Source organism: Grammomys surdaster, unplaced genomic scaffold (genome assembly GCF_004785775.1).
Source record: "Grammomys surdaster isolate TR1022 unplaced genomic scaffold, NIH_TR_1.0 126271, whole genome shotgun sequence".
NCBI lineage: Eukaryota > Metazoa > Chordata > Mammalia > Rodentia > Muridae > Grammomys > Grammomys surdaster.
The window spans coordinates 2,227,713-2,244,259 of record NW_021621071.1 but is presented as its reverse complement, the minus strand read 5'-3'; the positions used below and the strand labels follow the sequence as shown (position 1 = coordinate 2,244,259).

At 42.2% G+C, this 16,547-nt stretch overlaps 1 protein-coding gene across 1 annotated transcript in view; it reads right to left on the bottom strand.

Annotated features, from left to right (window-relative positions):
• Nucleotides 1–16,547, bottom strand: part of Caps2 (calcyphosine 2) — a 43,638-nt gene that overhangs the window by 16,210 nt on the left and 10,881 nt on the right. Inside the window, exons 6-11 of the mRNA XM_028759088.1 lie at nt 15,665–15,778; nt 15,106–15,173; nt 6,206–6,325; nt 2,989–3,063; nt 2,166–2,261; nt 1,983–2,076 (exon numbers count right to left, since the gene is read on the bottom strand). Of these exons, the coding sequence (XP_028614921.1) occupies nt 1,983–2,076; nt 2,166–2,261; nt 2,989–3,063; nt 6,206–6,325; nt 15,106–15,173; nt 15,665–15,778 (567 nt within the window). The remainder of the gene's footprint in view (nt 1–1,982; nt 2,077–2,165; nt 2,262–2,988; nt 3,064–6,205; nt 6,326–15,105; nt 15,174–15,664; nt 15,779–16,547) is intronic.

The following is a 16,547-nucleotide window of genomic DNA, read 5'->3' as shown; positions in this document are numbered from 1 at the left end:
GCCACTGCCACATGCTTCTCAAGACGCCATGAGTTCTCTCCTATGTTAATATCCATCCAAGCCAGGCCTTACGTACCTACTCTTCAAACCATTCTACACATTGAATTCGGAGAGATGTTTCTAAATTAAAAATCTTGTCATGCAGTCTCTCCACTCTACCCACATTCTCTTTTCAGTGGTATATTACCCACTGCTCTTTGGTATAAGGCTCCTTTTTGATTTAGTCATGAGGAGTATAGGTGTCTGTGTGTACAAGTCATGGGACAGCCTCAGGTAGCATATCATATGTACTATCCACTCTTTGGTTTTTAATGAGACCTGGTCTCTCTGTGGTCCAGAACTCACTGACCAGGCTAAGCTATGTCCAGAGAATAAGCCTAGAATTGACCTGTCTCTGTCACCCCAGCGCTGAGATTACAAGTTGGTGCTAACAAGTCCTGAAATTTTTACATGGGTTCTGGAGTTTGATCCCAGGTCCCTCCTGCTAGCAAGATTAAACTCTCTGCCAACTGAACTATCTCTCCAGCCCAAGTTTACTTTCTTTATGTCTATAGTCCAAACAAATTGACCTACTTTCATTTCTCCAGGTAATCTATGTCCTTTCTTGGCTTTATTCTTTATACGTGTTCTTCTTTACCTTGAAGCCTTTCCTGTAACCTCACAGAGTCCTTAATTAACCTCAGATGTCACTTTCTCCAGAGACTCTTAAAGCCCATAGAACTGGACCCACCGTGTCTCCAATCTGACTCCTATCCTATTCCCAATATGCTGCATGGCCACAAAGCAAAGAATGACTCTGACTTATTCGGTGTTCCATCTCCAATGTTGAGAGTGTGAACATATATAAAATCATTACATGAATGATCAGTACAGAGAATGTTTCATTGTATGTGATTTGAAAATTCAGCACACTCAGGAAGGTCGGAGAGCGACAAGAAGACAGGCTGTCAAAGGCACAGCTCCAGAGAGCAGTGCCACTCCACAAAGAAAATCAACTTTCTCCTTCTGTGGGCTCCCAGAACTACTGAGGTAGGCACTTATGCAGAACAGACCTTGTACAGAGACTTACAGCAGTAGCAAAAAGCAAGTTCTCATGGCAACAGTCTCCGTTAAGAAACAATGTGTGAATGTTTATGGAAAATAAATACTATGCTTAAGGTTTGGAGGATTGGGATTTATCAACCATTCACCGTTCACACAAATAAATGTCTCTGATCAGGAAAATAAACAGGACCAGTGGCCTTGCTCCACACCAGACAGATGCACGTAGTCTGTCACATGGTGTTAAGTGCCAGCACACACCTGAACTTACATTATAGTGCCAACATACACACACACTTAAAACAGTATAACTCCAGTACACACACACAGTTACGGCATAGTGCCAGCCCACACACACAAATACACTACAGTGCCAGCATACACACAAACTTACACTATAGTGCCAGAATACACACACAGTATAATTCCAGCATACATACACTCTAACAGTGTAATGCCAACACACACACACAGTAAGTAACAGCACACACACACAAACTTACACTATAAGTGCCAGCATACACACACTTGTAGTATAATGCTAGCACATGCACATCCCTACAACACAGTGCCAGCACACACACGCACGCACACACACAGTATATTGCCAGCACACACACACTGTTACACTACAGTGCCAGCACACACACATATACAGTAAAGTGCCTGCACACACACGTGTGCATACACACACTTACAGTACAGCACCAGCACACACACATAGTTACAGTACAGTACCATACACACACACATGCACACACTTACAGTAAAGTGCCAGCACACACACACATACACACACTCTTATAGTACAGTGCCAGCACACACACACAGTGCAGTGTCAGCACACACACACACACATACACACACACAGTTACAGTGCAGTGGCAGTGCACACACACACACATGTTCAAGCGCACAAACACACACACACACACACTTACGGTATAGAAGTCAGCAAGCTCATACGGCTTTCCTCTCCCGCGTCCACACTGATGACAATAAGTGTCTTTTTTAATAAAAGGAAGCACGCTTGTTCTGGAAGGTAAGCGACAACAACAAGAATGAAGGCACTCAGCTCCTCCCGGAAGCAGTCCCCCGGGGTCTGACAGGGTTTCAGAGCACACCTGTTTTTCCCGAACATTCGATATTCATACACGGTTAGGGACTGGTCGTGGGTAAAGAAAAACCCAATCAGCTCCCTGCAGGCATCGCGTCCATTTCTAGAAAAACAAGATGATGCCAATGGTATTTAAATATGATGATTTTTTTAAGTAAGTAATAAACTAAGATCATACATCTCAAGTCGCAGTACCGTAACTCCCTCTGGTGTGCGGCAACGAAGAAGGCTCGCCGCAGATTTAGGGGAAATAGGCTATGGCTTGCAGAAACCCCCACCTGAGTTAGATTTGGATAAAGAAAAAGTCATAAGCTTAACAGTGGAGAGGATCCAGCCCTGTCACAAGTCAGGTAGCTAATCAGCAGAGACTTAGGGCAAAGCAGAAGGCCTTTAAAAACTCTGGGCTTGCAAAGTTCGCGAGATTGAGGTTAAAAAAAAAGAAAATTAAAAGCCGTCTTCTTTGCCATTGCCTTTATTGGTAATCTGTGAACTCAAATTATTAAAACTAAATTAACTGTCTGACATGAGAATTAACTTCTAAATAGATAAGAAACGTCTATTAGTAATACACAAGTATATCCAATCTTTTCCAAAGATGTTTAAGATCAATTTTTAAATACTCTTAGTCAAAATATTTGCATTAGAGTGTCCTATTTTATACAACAGTAATAGTTATTGCTTAAAATTATATAACCCAAAAGTTCCCATTTTTCAGTATTGGTATGATTTGTCTAATCTTGACACTACTATGAAAGAAAATATTATATATATATATATAATATTTACTATAATCACAGAAGTAAAAACAGAATGAATAAAATGACAGTTACCTTGATAAGACCCTCCCTTCGAATTCGACTTTCTGAGAAAGGTCATTTTCTGTTAATGTGGAGTTGGTCCTTATCCTGTCAAGACATTTTGTAAGTTATTGTTTTAAACATTTGCACTTGACAGAAACAACAAACGCACCAAGGGGCTATGGCAATATTTTGAGATGTCACAGATTAAAGAGGAGAAATAAAATTCAGATTGTGAATATATAAAGACACAAAAGACATAGGACCCTGAGCCACACACAGTCTACACTGCATCAGCCCATCATGCCAGCACCTGTAGGGACAAGGTGCTGCAAAGTTGCATCCTGAACAGAGCACGGCAGTTTTGGTCGCAGGGCTGTCAGAGACTTGCCTCTCCTCTCTTCTCCCTCTGCTCCCTTCTCCTTCTAGTTCCTGTCCTTTTCTTTTCTATCATGCCCTTATTGTATAGTATATGCTGGCCTGCCATATGCTGGGATTGCAGACCTGAGCCTGCACATCAGCTCAAATGCCATTTCTAACCCGGTTCTTGAGCCTTCTACATGACACAGCTCTTAGTTTCTCTTAGTGCTTGTGATTGGGACCAAGGAAAGTGGTTTCACTCATAATCTCAACATGGAAGATTCTTGTCCTTTGCGATGGGAGGATGGGCAGAGTGCCCTACCTATGAACATTAAAGGGATACAGTCCAGGGCTGCAGCATCATTGGGCCGTAGGACCAAAACCAACATACGCCTACTTCCAAGCAGCTGATTATGTAGAAACATAAATCCTGACACTTTGAGCCCTATCAATCAGGTTTTCCATTACAGGCAACTGATGCTACTCCTTACTGAAACAATAATGGGAAGGGGTGCTGGATGAACCGAGCTCTGTGTATGTATTTATGTGTATGTGTTTATATATGTATATATATGTGTGTGTGTGTGTGTGTGTGTGTGTGTATCTTCACATAGATAGCACTGCTGACCTTCTGAAGACTCCTACCCCTAATAGTCTTTAAAATACAAAGCAGAACTCGAATACACATGCTCTGACACCCTCTACTTAATGATGTCCTTTCTCTTAAGAGATAAATCGGTGATGTAGTATTACTGTTCGTCTAGTTTCATGAAAACCGAAGGAATAATAAAATAGCAATGGTATAATAGTAAGCACGTGGGCCACAGTCATTGAAAACAGGTCGTTTTCCCTCTGTAATGTCTAGGTCCCAGAGAAAGGAAGCTGGAGACAGGAAACAAAAGCCTACCAACTCAATAAACTTTTGGGGACAGAGAGGGGCCATGGAGGCGCCATCCTCTCAGTTCAATGTGATTCACTGGTGCTATGCAGTCTCTGGACATTTGCTACGTGCCTGGGATGACTTTAAATGCTGGGGAAATAGCAGGGACAATACCAAGCACCATTTATTGAGGATTTTGTAGACACTAGTTACTATTAATTTACTTCACTATGCATAGGTTTGTTTAATGCTTGCAATAAAAGAAATGAAGCAAGATCATGGAAGACAAGGTAAGTAGTTGCTTGCAGCCATAAGAGCACACGACGTGTCTGGCAGATGCCCTTGCTCTAACCATTGTATTTTCTCATTTCTTAGTGGTGAGCAACACTGGGAAGCTGAGCTGGTTGCATCAAGGAGCCTGGTATCATCAGAAAAGAACCCAGGTAAAACCATATTTGTATTATGAAATGCAGAGAGCCATATTGAATTCCAGGCACCCGGTGAGTAGTACAAATGTTGTCGTATGTAAATCCTGAACCAGTTCAAAAAGAGGAATTGAGCACTTGGAATACCAAAGGTGAATTCTGTCATTCACAAAGTTGGTGGGAAAATATGGTGTAGGCACAGAGCAATAATAAGATAAGTGTTTGGCACTAGAGTTACAAGGACTAACCGCTTCTTTGTACTGAGGAGAAACCTACAAAATTCAGTACAAGGGCGAAATGTGTGTCTGCAGGAAGTAGCCTCTGTAGAAAAGAGAAGAGACCCTACACACGCCAATCTTGCTGCCAACTTAAGAAGCAGAGAATATCCTTCTCTGGGGGAGAACAAAAGAGTGGGGAGCCTTGGATCTGAAAATCCTAATCAAGAAACCCCATGGTTTTTTTCTGAGCTGGACTGACTTTAAACAAGATGCATGTATTTGTTATGAAGCAATACTAAGACAGGTGCAAGAATCCAGAGGGGTGAGACTGCTAAGAAGGGTTCGAATTATCTGTGCAGTTTTGACGATTTAACATACGATATAGGAAAATTCAACATTCCGGTTGATATTTACTTTCAAGTAGGCTCAGACTTATTATAGGAAGATACAAAAGGCACTAACAATGTAAGACTAGGTTAGTAAGTCGTTCAAACTTCGCATAAGGACATCTGAATGAACAATGCATAGGTGAAAATTAATCATCATTAGCCTCCAGTGAAATGCAAATTAAAATCACCAATACGCATCCTGTAGAAGAAACGCGATGAAAAATCATAGGCAAAATCAAGTGCTGGCAAAGATGTGTAGCTGTTGGACCACTCATCATGTCACTTCACTGGGGTTATTATTTGCCAGCGCCTTGTGGAGCTGAACACGGGCAAACTGCAAGGCCCAGAGAGTCTAAATATTCACCCAACATAAGGGAGTGTGTGTGCTTACCAGAAGGTATGCACGACAAAGTTTGCCATAGTATAATTCATAAGCCAGCAGGCATGTCAAGCACCTGTGAGTGGTGAGTTGTTGTGTATTCATATAGTGAAATAACAGCGAAGGGAAAAAGCAACTATAAATCACAACGTGGATGATACTCCTTAATATAATATTGCGGAAAAGACATCAGGCATACTTCATTGAGAGTCTTTATAAAGGTGTGGTTACCCTCCTACGGTTCTAAAAAGATGTGGATTACTTAAGAGGCAGGGCGTGTGTGGAATTATGACCTTTTTCCTCTGCAAATTAATTCTTCATATAGTACATGGATCTGACTTAGCCAGGCAGGGTACCCTCCTCAGGCAGGGATGTCTAAATTACTATATTATTCATGTTCACCTATATTATCCTGAAAAGAATTATGACTTCCCTTCTAAATTATAAATGTGAAAAAAAAACAGAATGCAAAGGAGAGAGCACTGAGATCTGAAATCGCAAAACGTTTACTTCTCTGTACATAGTTTTAAAGAGATTCAAATGTTTCTCAGCAAGGTGCAGAAGCCTATTTTAGCAATACGTCATTAAGCTTTTCTTACTTTGTATCATGCAGGGTTCGTCTCCTAACTCGAAGCGGCGCCCTCTCTGAGTCTGGAGGGACATGAGAACTCTCTTGGTTCTTGGTGTTTAAATCTTGTTCTGGATCGCTGATGACAGCCCTAAGCAGGAGGACACAAAGTCTGATGTCTAGCGTGACAAAAACTGTGGTCACTTATTTTCTAGCAGTTGGGAACTGTCAGGCATCAGGTGTCAATTTGTCCTGTTGTCATAATAATGTTTGTCATATATGAATGTATTTAACTATTAAAATACTACCCATAAAAACTGAATACAGTGATTCATACTTTCATATAAAAAGACCAGAAGGACACCTAGAAATTATGACTAGAAGTAGGACCTTTATGGCTTTCTCTTAGTTCTCTTCAAATGGAGGTTTGGCTGTCTTCTGATAACATAGCGAGTGTTGGTACGTCAGACTTGTTCTAAATTGCTTTCTGATTCTGTATAAGCACTGACCAAAGACAACTTGGGGAGGAACAGGTTTATTTTATCTTCCAGGTCATCTTTGAGGGGAGCCAAAGCTGGAGATTGAAGCAGAAGCCAAGGGGAAGGCTGTTGTACTAGTTTTCTCCCAGGCTCCAGATCTGCTACAACCCAAGACACATGCCTAAGGATGGTACCAATTCCAGAGAGCTAGGCCCTCTGACACGGATTAAAAATCAAAAAACCAGAAAATGCCTTCACAGACATGCTCACAAGCCAATATGGTAGAGACAATTCTTCAACGGAAGTTCCTCCTTCCTAGGTATGTCAAGTTAACAGCCAGACTAGCCATCTCAAGAGTATAAAGCGGTAAGTACAGTAACAGCACATAGAAGGGGACACATGAAGGAACAGAACATGATTTCTAGAAAGAAAAACATAGGGGTCTGGGTAGATGTCTCCGTCAATGAAGTGCTTGCATCACAACATGAAGAGCTGAGTTTAGATCAAGCACTAGATGTGTCCAAAAGCTAGGCAAGGTGGCATGCATCTCTAACCTCAGGGCCTAAGGGGATGAAGACGAAAATAACCCTGAAGATCACTGGCCAGCTAGCTGCTCTAATCTGTGAGCTCCAGGTCCAGTGATTATTTCAAAAGCCAAGATGAAGAACCATTACTGAAGACACTCTTGCATCAATGTCTGGCCTCCATGTGCACACATACCACACCCATAAAAATAAAAGAAATAGATAAGGAGTCCATGGAAGCACTTGAACCGATTCTTTCTTTTTTTCTTATGTCTATTAAAGGACATTTTTAAAATTTAAATTAAATTTTTTACTTATTCACTTCTCCCAGCCAATCACATTCTCTCCAGTCACACCCACCCAGACATGAGATATATACTCACTTATAAGTGGATATTAGCCATAAAATACAGATACAATGCTATACTCCACAGACACAAAGAAGCTAAACAAGAAGAAAGGCTCAAGCAAGAAAGCTTGAATATCACTTAGAAGGGGCAATAAAAGTCTTAAGAGGCAGATGGAGGGAGGGAACTGGGATGGAAGGAGAATAGGGAGGGGAAGAACGGAATTCAGGATCAGGTGTGGGGAACGACAGGAGAGATGGCTAGATGGTCATGAAAATGAGTGGAAATCTGAAATTGATGGGAGCGATGAGGTGGGAAGGCATCTCCAGGACAAGACAGAGACCTGGGATAAGGGAAACACCCAAGAATCATTGGGGGCAACCCTATCTGTGACTCACTACATTGGAGATATGAAACCTGTAGAAGCCATCTCCTGTAGCCAGGCAGGAACCCCAGTGTATTGATAGAGACTTCAACCCACCCACAAAATTTTCAACCCAAAATTTATCCTGTCTACAAGAAATGCAGGCTCTCGGGAGGGAGCAGAGACTAAGGGAATGGCCAACCAATAACTGCCTCAACTTGAGACCTATCCCTAGCCAACTTGAGCAATCCCTAACACTGTTAATGAAACTTTGTTATGCTTGCAGCCAGGAGTGTATTGTTCTCTGAGAAGCTCCACCCAGCAGCTGACAGTTACAGACACCCATAGCTAATCAGTGGATGGGACTTGGGGACTCTTAAGAAAGAATAAGAGGAAGAATTGAGGACCCTGAAGAGGATAAGAACTCTACAAAAAGACCACCAGAGTCAACTAACCTGAACCCTTTGGAATCTCAGAGTCTAAACCACCAACCAAACAACATATATGGCTGGACCTAGGCCCCCCTGCACATTGAACTGATTCCTAAAACATGAGGAGAGGTTAGCACTTGAAAAAGAGAAAGACTATCGCAGGAAGTCAACCATGTGTGAGGCCTCAGAGTGAGATAGTTCAGCAGAACTCAAGAACCTGGAGCATGTATCTGGGGCTAGACAGCTCTGTTCACTTCTTGCTTCTTCCAGTAATACCCACGCCCCTTCCAAGTAATTCATTGCTAGGCTACAGTTTCATCAGCCACAAAAAAAAAAGATATAAGGTTCTCTCTCTAATGGTTTTGGTTTCAATGAGAATAGCCTTCATAAGTTCATGAATTTGCATGTTTGGTCCCCAGTTGGTGGAACTGTTTGGGAAGGACTGGGAAGTATGGAGGAGGTGTGTCACAGAAAGTGAGCTTGGAGGTTTCAAAAGCTCACCCACTTTCAGTTAGCTCTCTCTGCTTCTCGTGTGGGGATAGGGATGAAAGCTTTCCTCTCCTGCTCCAGCTTCATGTTTACCTGCACAACCCCAATAGACTCTTTCTTATGTAAGTTCCTTTGGCCACAGTTACAATACAAATGATTAGCTTATTCCCTTGCATTACTTTTGTGAGGGCTAAATATTGATAGAAACACATGTCATATTATACATTTCACAGAGGAATTCAGTAGTTGAGCCTATACTTGCCAGTTCACCATTTATTACCTGTTATTGTTGAATGCAGATGTGAAGAGGCATATCAACGTATCAAGGCACTGCAATGGACTAGGTAGAAGATAGCAAGGGCAGTGGTTCAGCTCTATAGAAATATACATAACAGAAGAGCCAGTTTTGGAAATACCAAGAGAACTGAAAAACTGCTTGACTTTGAGGCCATTAGCCAGAAAGATTGCTAACTCCACTACAGTATGAAAGGAGATTAGTCCATACATGGGATGCAGGAGTGGAACTGTGGGCTTGGATTGTCATCTCTCAGTAGAATTCTCTCAGTACTAGCTCAGTAGGCTTTCCTATCATCCCTCCTCAATGACCTTGGAAACTGCAACTTAATCAAAATATGAACTTCTATTTACCCTTAAAATTTTTGCTTTCTTGGCCATTTTCCCAATCTAAATAAATTTTATCATTAAAATAACAAGATAAATACTAATGGCATTTAAATAGGCTATAGGTAATATTATTCTGTTTACTTATATCACATATAATATCTGTGTAAGTGGTGTGTGTGTGTGTGTGTGTGTTCATAAATCTACGTCATTTGGGGTGATAATGCTCCTCCCAGAAGCCATAGATTACCTAAAAAAAAAATCCAAGTGCCCAGTATAGGAAGCTCCTTATTGAGTTGCTAGTCAAGGGAATTCAAAGACCACCCCCGCCCCCGAACAATTTTGCCATTGCCTTTGGTTACATCCTAGACATTGCTGAAAGAGATGCACTTTGGACAGAGGGTTTGAAGGAATCCAGCTGGATCTGAACTAGAAGCCTTCTCCCTGAGGACTAACTCTTAGAGCCCCAGAAGGAGCTATTCTAGCTGCCAATGGAGAAGGTGATGAATAGCCTTCCCAACTCGGATGCCTGGAGACTGCAACAAGGAAAGACAGCGTGAGAGTGACAAATTGTCTGGGGTTAATGAACAGTTGTCTAATTGGACTTGAGGCTCAATAGGAGGGAATTCATACCTGGCGCTGTAAACCTAACCAACCATGGTAATGTTTGATAAGGTCAGGGGCCCTAGGAGGAACCACTTTCCTAAGCCAGTATAATTTTTAACTCTATTCTAAATACCCTTATGACTGCAGATGTGTGTATCTCTCACTTCCACAAAGAAGTTTTTCAGAAGACAGAAACCATTACAGAAAGTCATAGCTGGTCAACATGCAGAGACTAACAGGCTGTGGGGTGCCCAGCCTCAACTGATTAATCTACAACTCAGACCCTATGCCTAAGGCTCAGGGAACATCATAGAAGAGAACGAAGAAAGGTTGTATGAGCCAGAGGACCAAGATGTCTCCTGTCAAATAGTATCTTCTGTATATGACAGAGAGAAAGCTACACCTACACGTACAATGTCTCAACAGTATGGTTGCTTTAACAATTCCTGGTAAATGACCACACACACTAACGTGGATGGGAGAATCTCACAAGGCCCATGCTTAGATGGAAAGCTATGGGCAGTTAATGACTGCTAAGAGGAGGATCAGTCTTCTCAACAGTGAGAAGAAAACCCCAAGTGAGTCTGTGAGCATCACTAGAGGGATGAGAAGGTTGTACTTATCAGTGTGTGTTTGCATGTGTGTGTGTAGCAAGAGTAAGAGGCTATGAGTTTTGGGGAGGGCACAGGAGGAATTAGAGGGAACGAACGGGTTGGGGTGATGTAAATACAGGACTTACATGTGAAGTTCTCTAAATTAACTAATTACATTCTAAAAATTACAAATGAGAAAACATTTTTAAGAGGTGTCATGAGTCTTCAAAACGATGAAGACAAAACACCACTTGAGAAATGGAAGGACTTATGAATTAAGTTTCCTCAATAACAGGAACAACCAAGAAAGTTTTATATATTTCTATGCTATACTTTAGATCCTGTTTATTTGTGAAACCAGTGAACCACTGTTCTAACTAGGGATCAAGAAAGTTTTTAAATTTTCCAAAAAAGAAAACACAAAACAAAAACCCCAACAAAATAAAAAACAAAAAGACTACCAAAAAGCATCATCTCATCTCTTTTCTCTTTCTCTCCATCCCCCTCCCCCCTCCCTCCTCCTCCCTCCCCCCTCCCCCTCTCCTCTCCCCCTCCCCCTCCCCCCTCCTGTATGTGCACACTCGAAACTGTTCTGCCATTCGAGTCTGAGTTTATGTACATACACGCAGAATGTTAGAGTTATATGAAATGTTGAAGTTCTTTGGGCAGAGACGAAAAACAAGAAATGGAGAAAGAAACAGTGAAGTTCCAGCAATCCCTTCAGTCACATGGCTAAACATCAAACTCAGCTCTGCTGCTTCCCAGTAAGTCTTCGTTTCCGGTTTTCATTCATTGATTAGTCAAGAGTATGCACTTTACAGATACCTCATCAGACCACAGGAATGCCGCAGCGCAGTGAGAAGGCTCCCATAGTGCCCTGCCCTTGGGGAGTACATGCTTTAAAGAGATAGATAGGTAATACGTTAAGGGGGAGACTACAAAATAAGCTACGCATTTGTGGTAGATAGAAGAACAAAATAGTGAGTAGATCTGAAGTGATGAGCAAGAATTTATCAATTACTTCTTGGGTGTTTGTGCTGGCTAGTTTTAAGTCAGCTCGACACAAGGTAGAGTCATCTAAGAGGAAGGAGCCTTGCCTGAGAAAATGACCCCGTAAGATCTAGCTGTAGAGCATTTTCTAAGTTAGTGATTGAGGGTGGAGGGCCCAGATCATTGTAGGTGGTACCCTCTCTGGGCTGGCGGTCCTGGCTTCTATACATAAATCAGGCTGAGTGAGCCATGAGGCACGAGCCAGTACCCAGCATTCCTCTACAGCCTCTGCATCAGCTCCTGCCTCCAGATTCCTGCCCTATTGGAGTTCCTGTCCTGACTTCCTTCAGTGATGAACAACAAGGTGCAAGCATAGGCCAAACAAAAACCTTTCCACTCCAATTAGCTTTGGCCATTTTGTTTCATAGCTTCAATAGCACCCCTAACTAGCACTGTGTCTGTGGCAAGCTGCATCATGTGACTTCTGTCCGCTTAATTGTATGGAGTGAAATTAGTGCACAGTGGCATAGATTTCTAAGGGAAAAACCATCTAAAGAGAGGAGAAAATAACGCAAAGGAATAGAGGAACCAGGGGAACCTGGTATGTTCTAGAAAGGTAGCGAGCTGATGCGCATGGAGCACAGGAGAGAACATAGGGCGAAAGAGTAGAGTCCTGCTGGGGACAGACCAAAGGTGGGATCCAACAGAGGACAGCAGTGGCCCTTCTGATCCATATGCTTGCCGTGGTCTCGCTTAGATGGAACGTACTTTTTGATGGTTCTGTTGTTCTTCATTGAAGTAAGTCAGGCAAATGTGAGTTGGTTGGAAATCTGGTCTAGGGTGCTCCTGGCTAAGTAGCCTATCTGGAGACTAGTGGGTGAGCCAAGCGTCCTTTAGATTTGGAGAAAGCCACAAAAGCACAAATGGGAAAGCATGCAGATTCTTAAGGTCTACCCTCAGAACTGACATAGTTTATTTGGTTAATTTGTAACTTATCTAGGTAAGGAAGAACCGTGATCCGACAAGCCAAGCCTGGACAGCCACCCTAAAGACATATGGGCAAAAACTACTTTTAGCTACTAAATTTTGACATTTCATATAACCGATACCTAAGCTTTATTGAATTTCCTGGGACTGAAATAGGGATTTGACAGATGATTTGATTGTCTTTCAATAGTTCCACTCTAGTGAGTGGGTTGATATTAAGTCAATGAGAGGTTAATAGAGACTCAATGAAACTCAGTGAGGACTGAAAAAAAAATTATCCAGAAGGTAGGAAGAGGCAATAACAAGTAAGGGCAACAGGAGAAATAAATGCATTTTGTTAGAACTGAGTCTTTGCTGACAGAGTAGATATCAGAGTTGAAAGAGAGATATGGGTCAAAGGCATCCCCAAGACTTGAGGACTAAATAGTTTCAAACCTGGAATTGCTGTGGAGAAAAATTGAAGCAGATTTGGTCATGTGAGAAAATTTAGATTAGAAAAAAAAGAAATCAAAATCTTGAAGATCAAAGATGCATCAGAACACAGAACATGTTTGAAAGTGGAAGCAAATATGTAGGTGGTATGAAACTCATGTGTCACATCTAATGACAGGAGAAAGTTGCTTTAGAAAGACGAAAGCTCTCAACAGAGGCAGACAAAGCTGAAGAGCAAGAAGACGAGAACTGAGAAGCCCCTTTATCTAGGGATGTGGTGCCACCGCTTTTCTTATGAACAGAAAGAGTCACACTGCAGACAGTGACTTCAAAGAACTTGCTGGCACTTACACAGCACATGGAAGGCCCCGGGGTAGCTCGGCACCAAACACAGAAAGGAGGCCCGGGAGAATATGCTAGTCAGACATGGATGGCCACCAAACTAAACATGTTTTTCCTCGATGACTTACTCATCATGTGACAGTTTATCACATTGTGAATTATTTTATACCGTTGCTGGAAGATTTATAAATTATCAACAATTAGTTTCACCATGTCCAACTCTACACAAGTCACCTGCTACCACAGTGACCCTGTGGGATATTTGTTTCTTATGGAAAGATACAATGCTCGTCACCATTTGGAAACCATAGCAACTGGCTCAACGGAGGTCCTAGTTTTGACAAGATATCTCACTAACATCCTTATGTCATATTACATCTTTGAAAGCCCAGTTTTCTACAGGTGCTATGACAAACAGCCAATATTATGTGAAAATCAAGAACAGGACAGAAGTTTGTAGCGGGAAATTTCCCAGCAAGTTGGGAGAAGCTAAGGTGGGAGGAGTAAGGAGAAGAAGAGGAGGAGTAAAGAGACGAAGAGGAGAAGAGAGAGGAGGAGCAGGAGAGAGACAGAGATGTAGGAGGATGGAGGACCACGCTTGGACCGACGGCAGTCCTGGGTACCAACTTATATCTAGGTTAGTTAATTGGTTAACACCTCTAATTGTGTGAGCATCTTGCTAATTGAGCATTGTCAAACATATAAACCCTTTAATTTAATAATCATTAAGCATTAGAGTCTCATTTCCTACTGGGTATCGTGTGGATAGCCAGCCTTGTGGAGCAATGTGGAAGATTGGCAGAGCCATCCCCACAATGGCGTCTCGTGGGTGCAAGGGCCAGTGTTTCTAGCTGAAATTCGAGTATGGCCTATGGCCACCTCCAGCTGTGGAGTGCTTGGCTTCAGAGCTGCCACCACATAGATAGTCGGCCCAACCATCGGCTGTTATTAAATATTACACTCAACAGAATGTAACTCTGAAAGTTCTACAGTGTCCAAAAGAAGCGTACACACCATTAAAAAGCAATCTAGAATTCTGTGAGTGAATTTTTCTAAAATGCTGTCTTCTAATTTATATGTGATTCAAAAATGTTCATTAGGTTGTCAGAAGAGAATTATTAAGTAGTTTAAATAAAAAATGCTTCATGAGACAATAAGAATTTTTAGGTGCAAGTGCGTGCGCACGTGTGTGTGTGTGTGTGTGTGTGTGTGTGTGTGTGTGTGTGTATGCATCCATACACACATGGCTGCCTACCTGTGAATACATGATCATGTGGGTTCATATGTATATACACATGTAAATGGACTCCAGAGGACAACCTCTGGAGCCTCCCCCTTGTCTCTTGATACAGGGTCTCTCATTGGCTTGGAGCTCACCAAGTAAGTGAGGCTGGCTGACAAGCAAGCCCCAGGTCTCCTCCCCAGCATTAAAATTACAAGCACATGCTACCATACCTGCCTTTTCACCTTGGTTTTGAGAATTTAAAGCAAGTCCTCCTGCTAACATGGCAAGCACTTCGCAGACTGCACTATCTCCCTAGCCTGAACTTTTAAGTATTTCTGTTCATCTCAAAGCTCACTGAAATGACAAGGGTGCAGTGAGCAGGAAGGCTGGGGATTGCTGGCAGCTAAGCATTGATTGACAAGCATATGGACGCTTTGCGTGAAGAAGGAATTTAGTGGTCCCTTTCAGAATACAGGTGTGGTGGGAGTTACTAGCGCCCACCTGGATAAGTGGTCTATCATCATTTGCTCTGCAACGATCTTTTTCTTCTTCTCGATAGCCACAGTCTCCTGAGAAAATAAAATTAAAACACAATTTTGTTATCCATAAAGCAGAACACTTAATGTACGTCATAAAAATATAATCTTTCCAATTTTCTCCCTAAGTCTAGATGACTACTGTCAATATATCAAATTCCAATTATTGAATCTTCCACTGCCATTCCTTAAAAGTGAACGCACTTAAATTTCAGTAGACATCATGACATATTTCCAACAAGGTGCCTTGCATTTCACAGTCAGAACGAAGATTAGAGAACATGGCGGCCCTTTTCTCTACATAACCCCTGGGGGCGTGTCCAGGAAACCCCACCTTCATTATTAGGGATTAAAGATATGTACTAAGGCATTTCTGCATTCCAGCCAGATCAAATAGACCTAGAAGGCCTTTGGATGTGATTTATTGCCAGAGCAGCCATGTTGCTGGATTAAAATTTCTCTACAGAGGGTAAACGCCTTCATGACTTAGCAAATAAATAAGAACAAAACTGCCGGTGGCTTACCACATCTGACTTCCTTGCGCTGCTCCATCTACGGTAAGGGCTCTCTGCATAACCTTGCTGAAGGAGGGCTTTCCTATCCAAAGACATGAGGTCATCCAGACTGGTTTGGTCCACCTGATCACGCTACGCAATGAAGCCAATAAGCAGTTATCAGGCACATGTTCACGTGGTTTTAACAAAACCCGGGAATAGACCACCGAGTATCTCAAAGGCTGTCTAAGAATTGAGAGTACAAGCCTGTCTTGGGAGACAGGTCTTTCTTTGTTCATCCAAGTGACCTTTCTGGGCCTCACGTTAGTCATAAACTGGGAATAACAGTAGATACTGCGCCCGGAGATGATAAATGAGATGGCACATTCTTAATGCTTATATAAATGACCTGATACATAGTCAACATTAAATAAAAGACAGAAATGGTTGTAATTACCACTGTGCATACTGAGTCCTTAAAATCTCAATTAATGTGGATATGTCCTGTTGGGAGTGAAAGGATGCCCTGTGTGGTCTAAAGTCCTGAGAGGAATGTGTGTTATTGACATGGTCAGGACCCTGTCAAGGACCAATACCTCAGCCCCACAGGTGATCTCAAGGCTAGGCTTTCCACAGGATAGGCTCAGGGAAATGGCAAAGCCTTCCCTCCTCTTTCTAAGTGCAAATGTCAATAATGTGTGCAGAAAATGCCTGTCATAGCTTTTTCCCTCCAGATGATTACAGCCTAAAGACCACTGCCCTACAGAGATGGCTCCCTGGATTAGCTAAACCCGCCTCCTGGGTCAGCAGAATGGACTAACCCTGGCTCCTTGTTTATCTGAATGAATGACTCTGCCTCCCTTTTCAACTCTATGTAATCAACAGACTGAGCTTCTGGGGTGGTGAGTCTTTG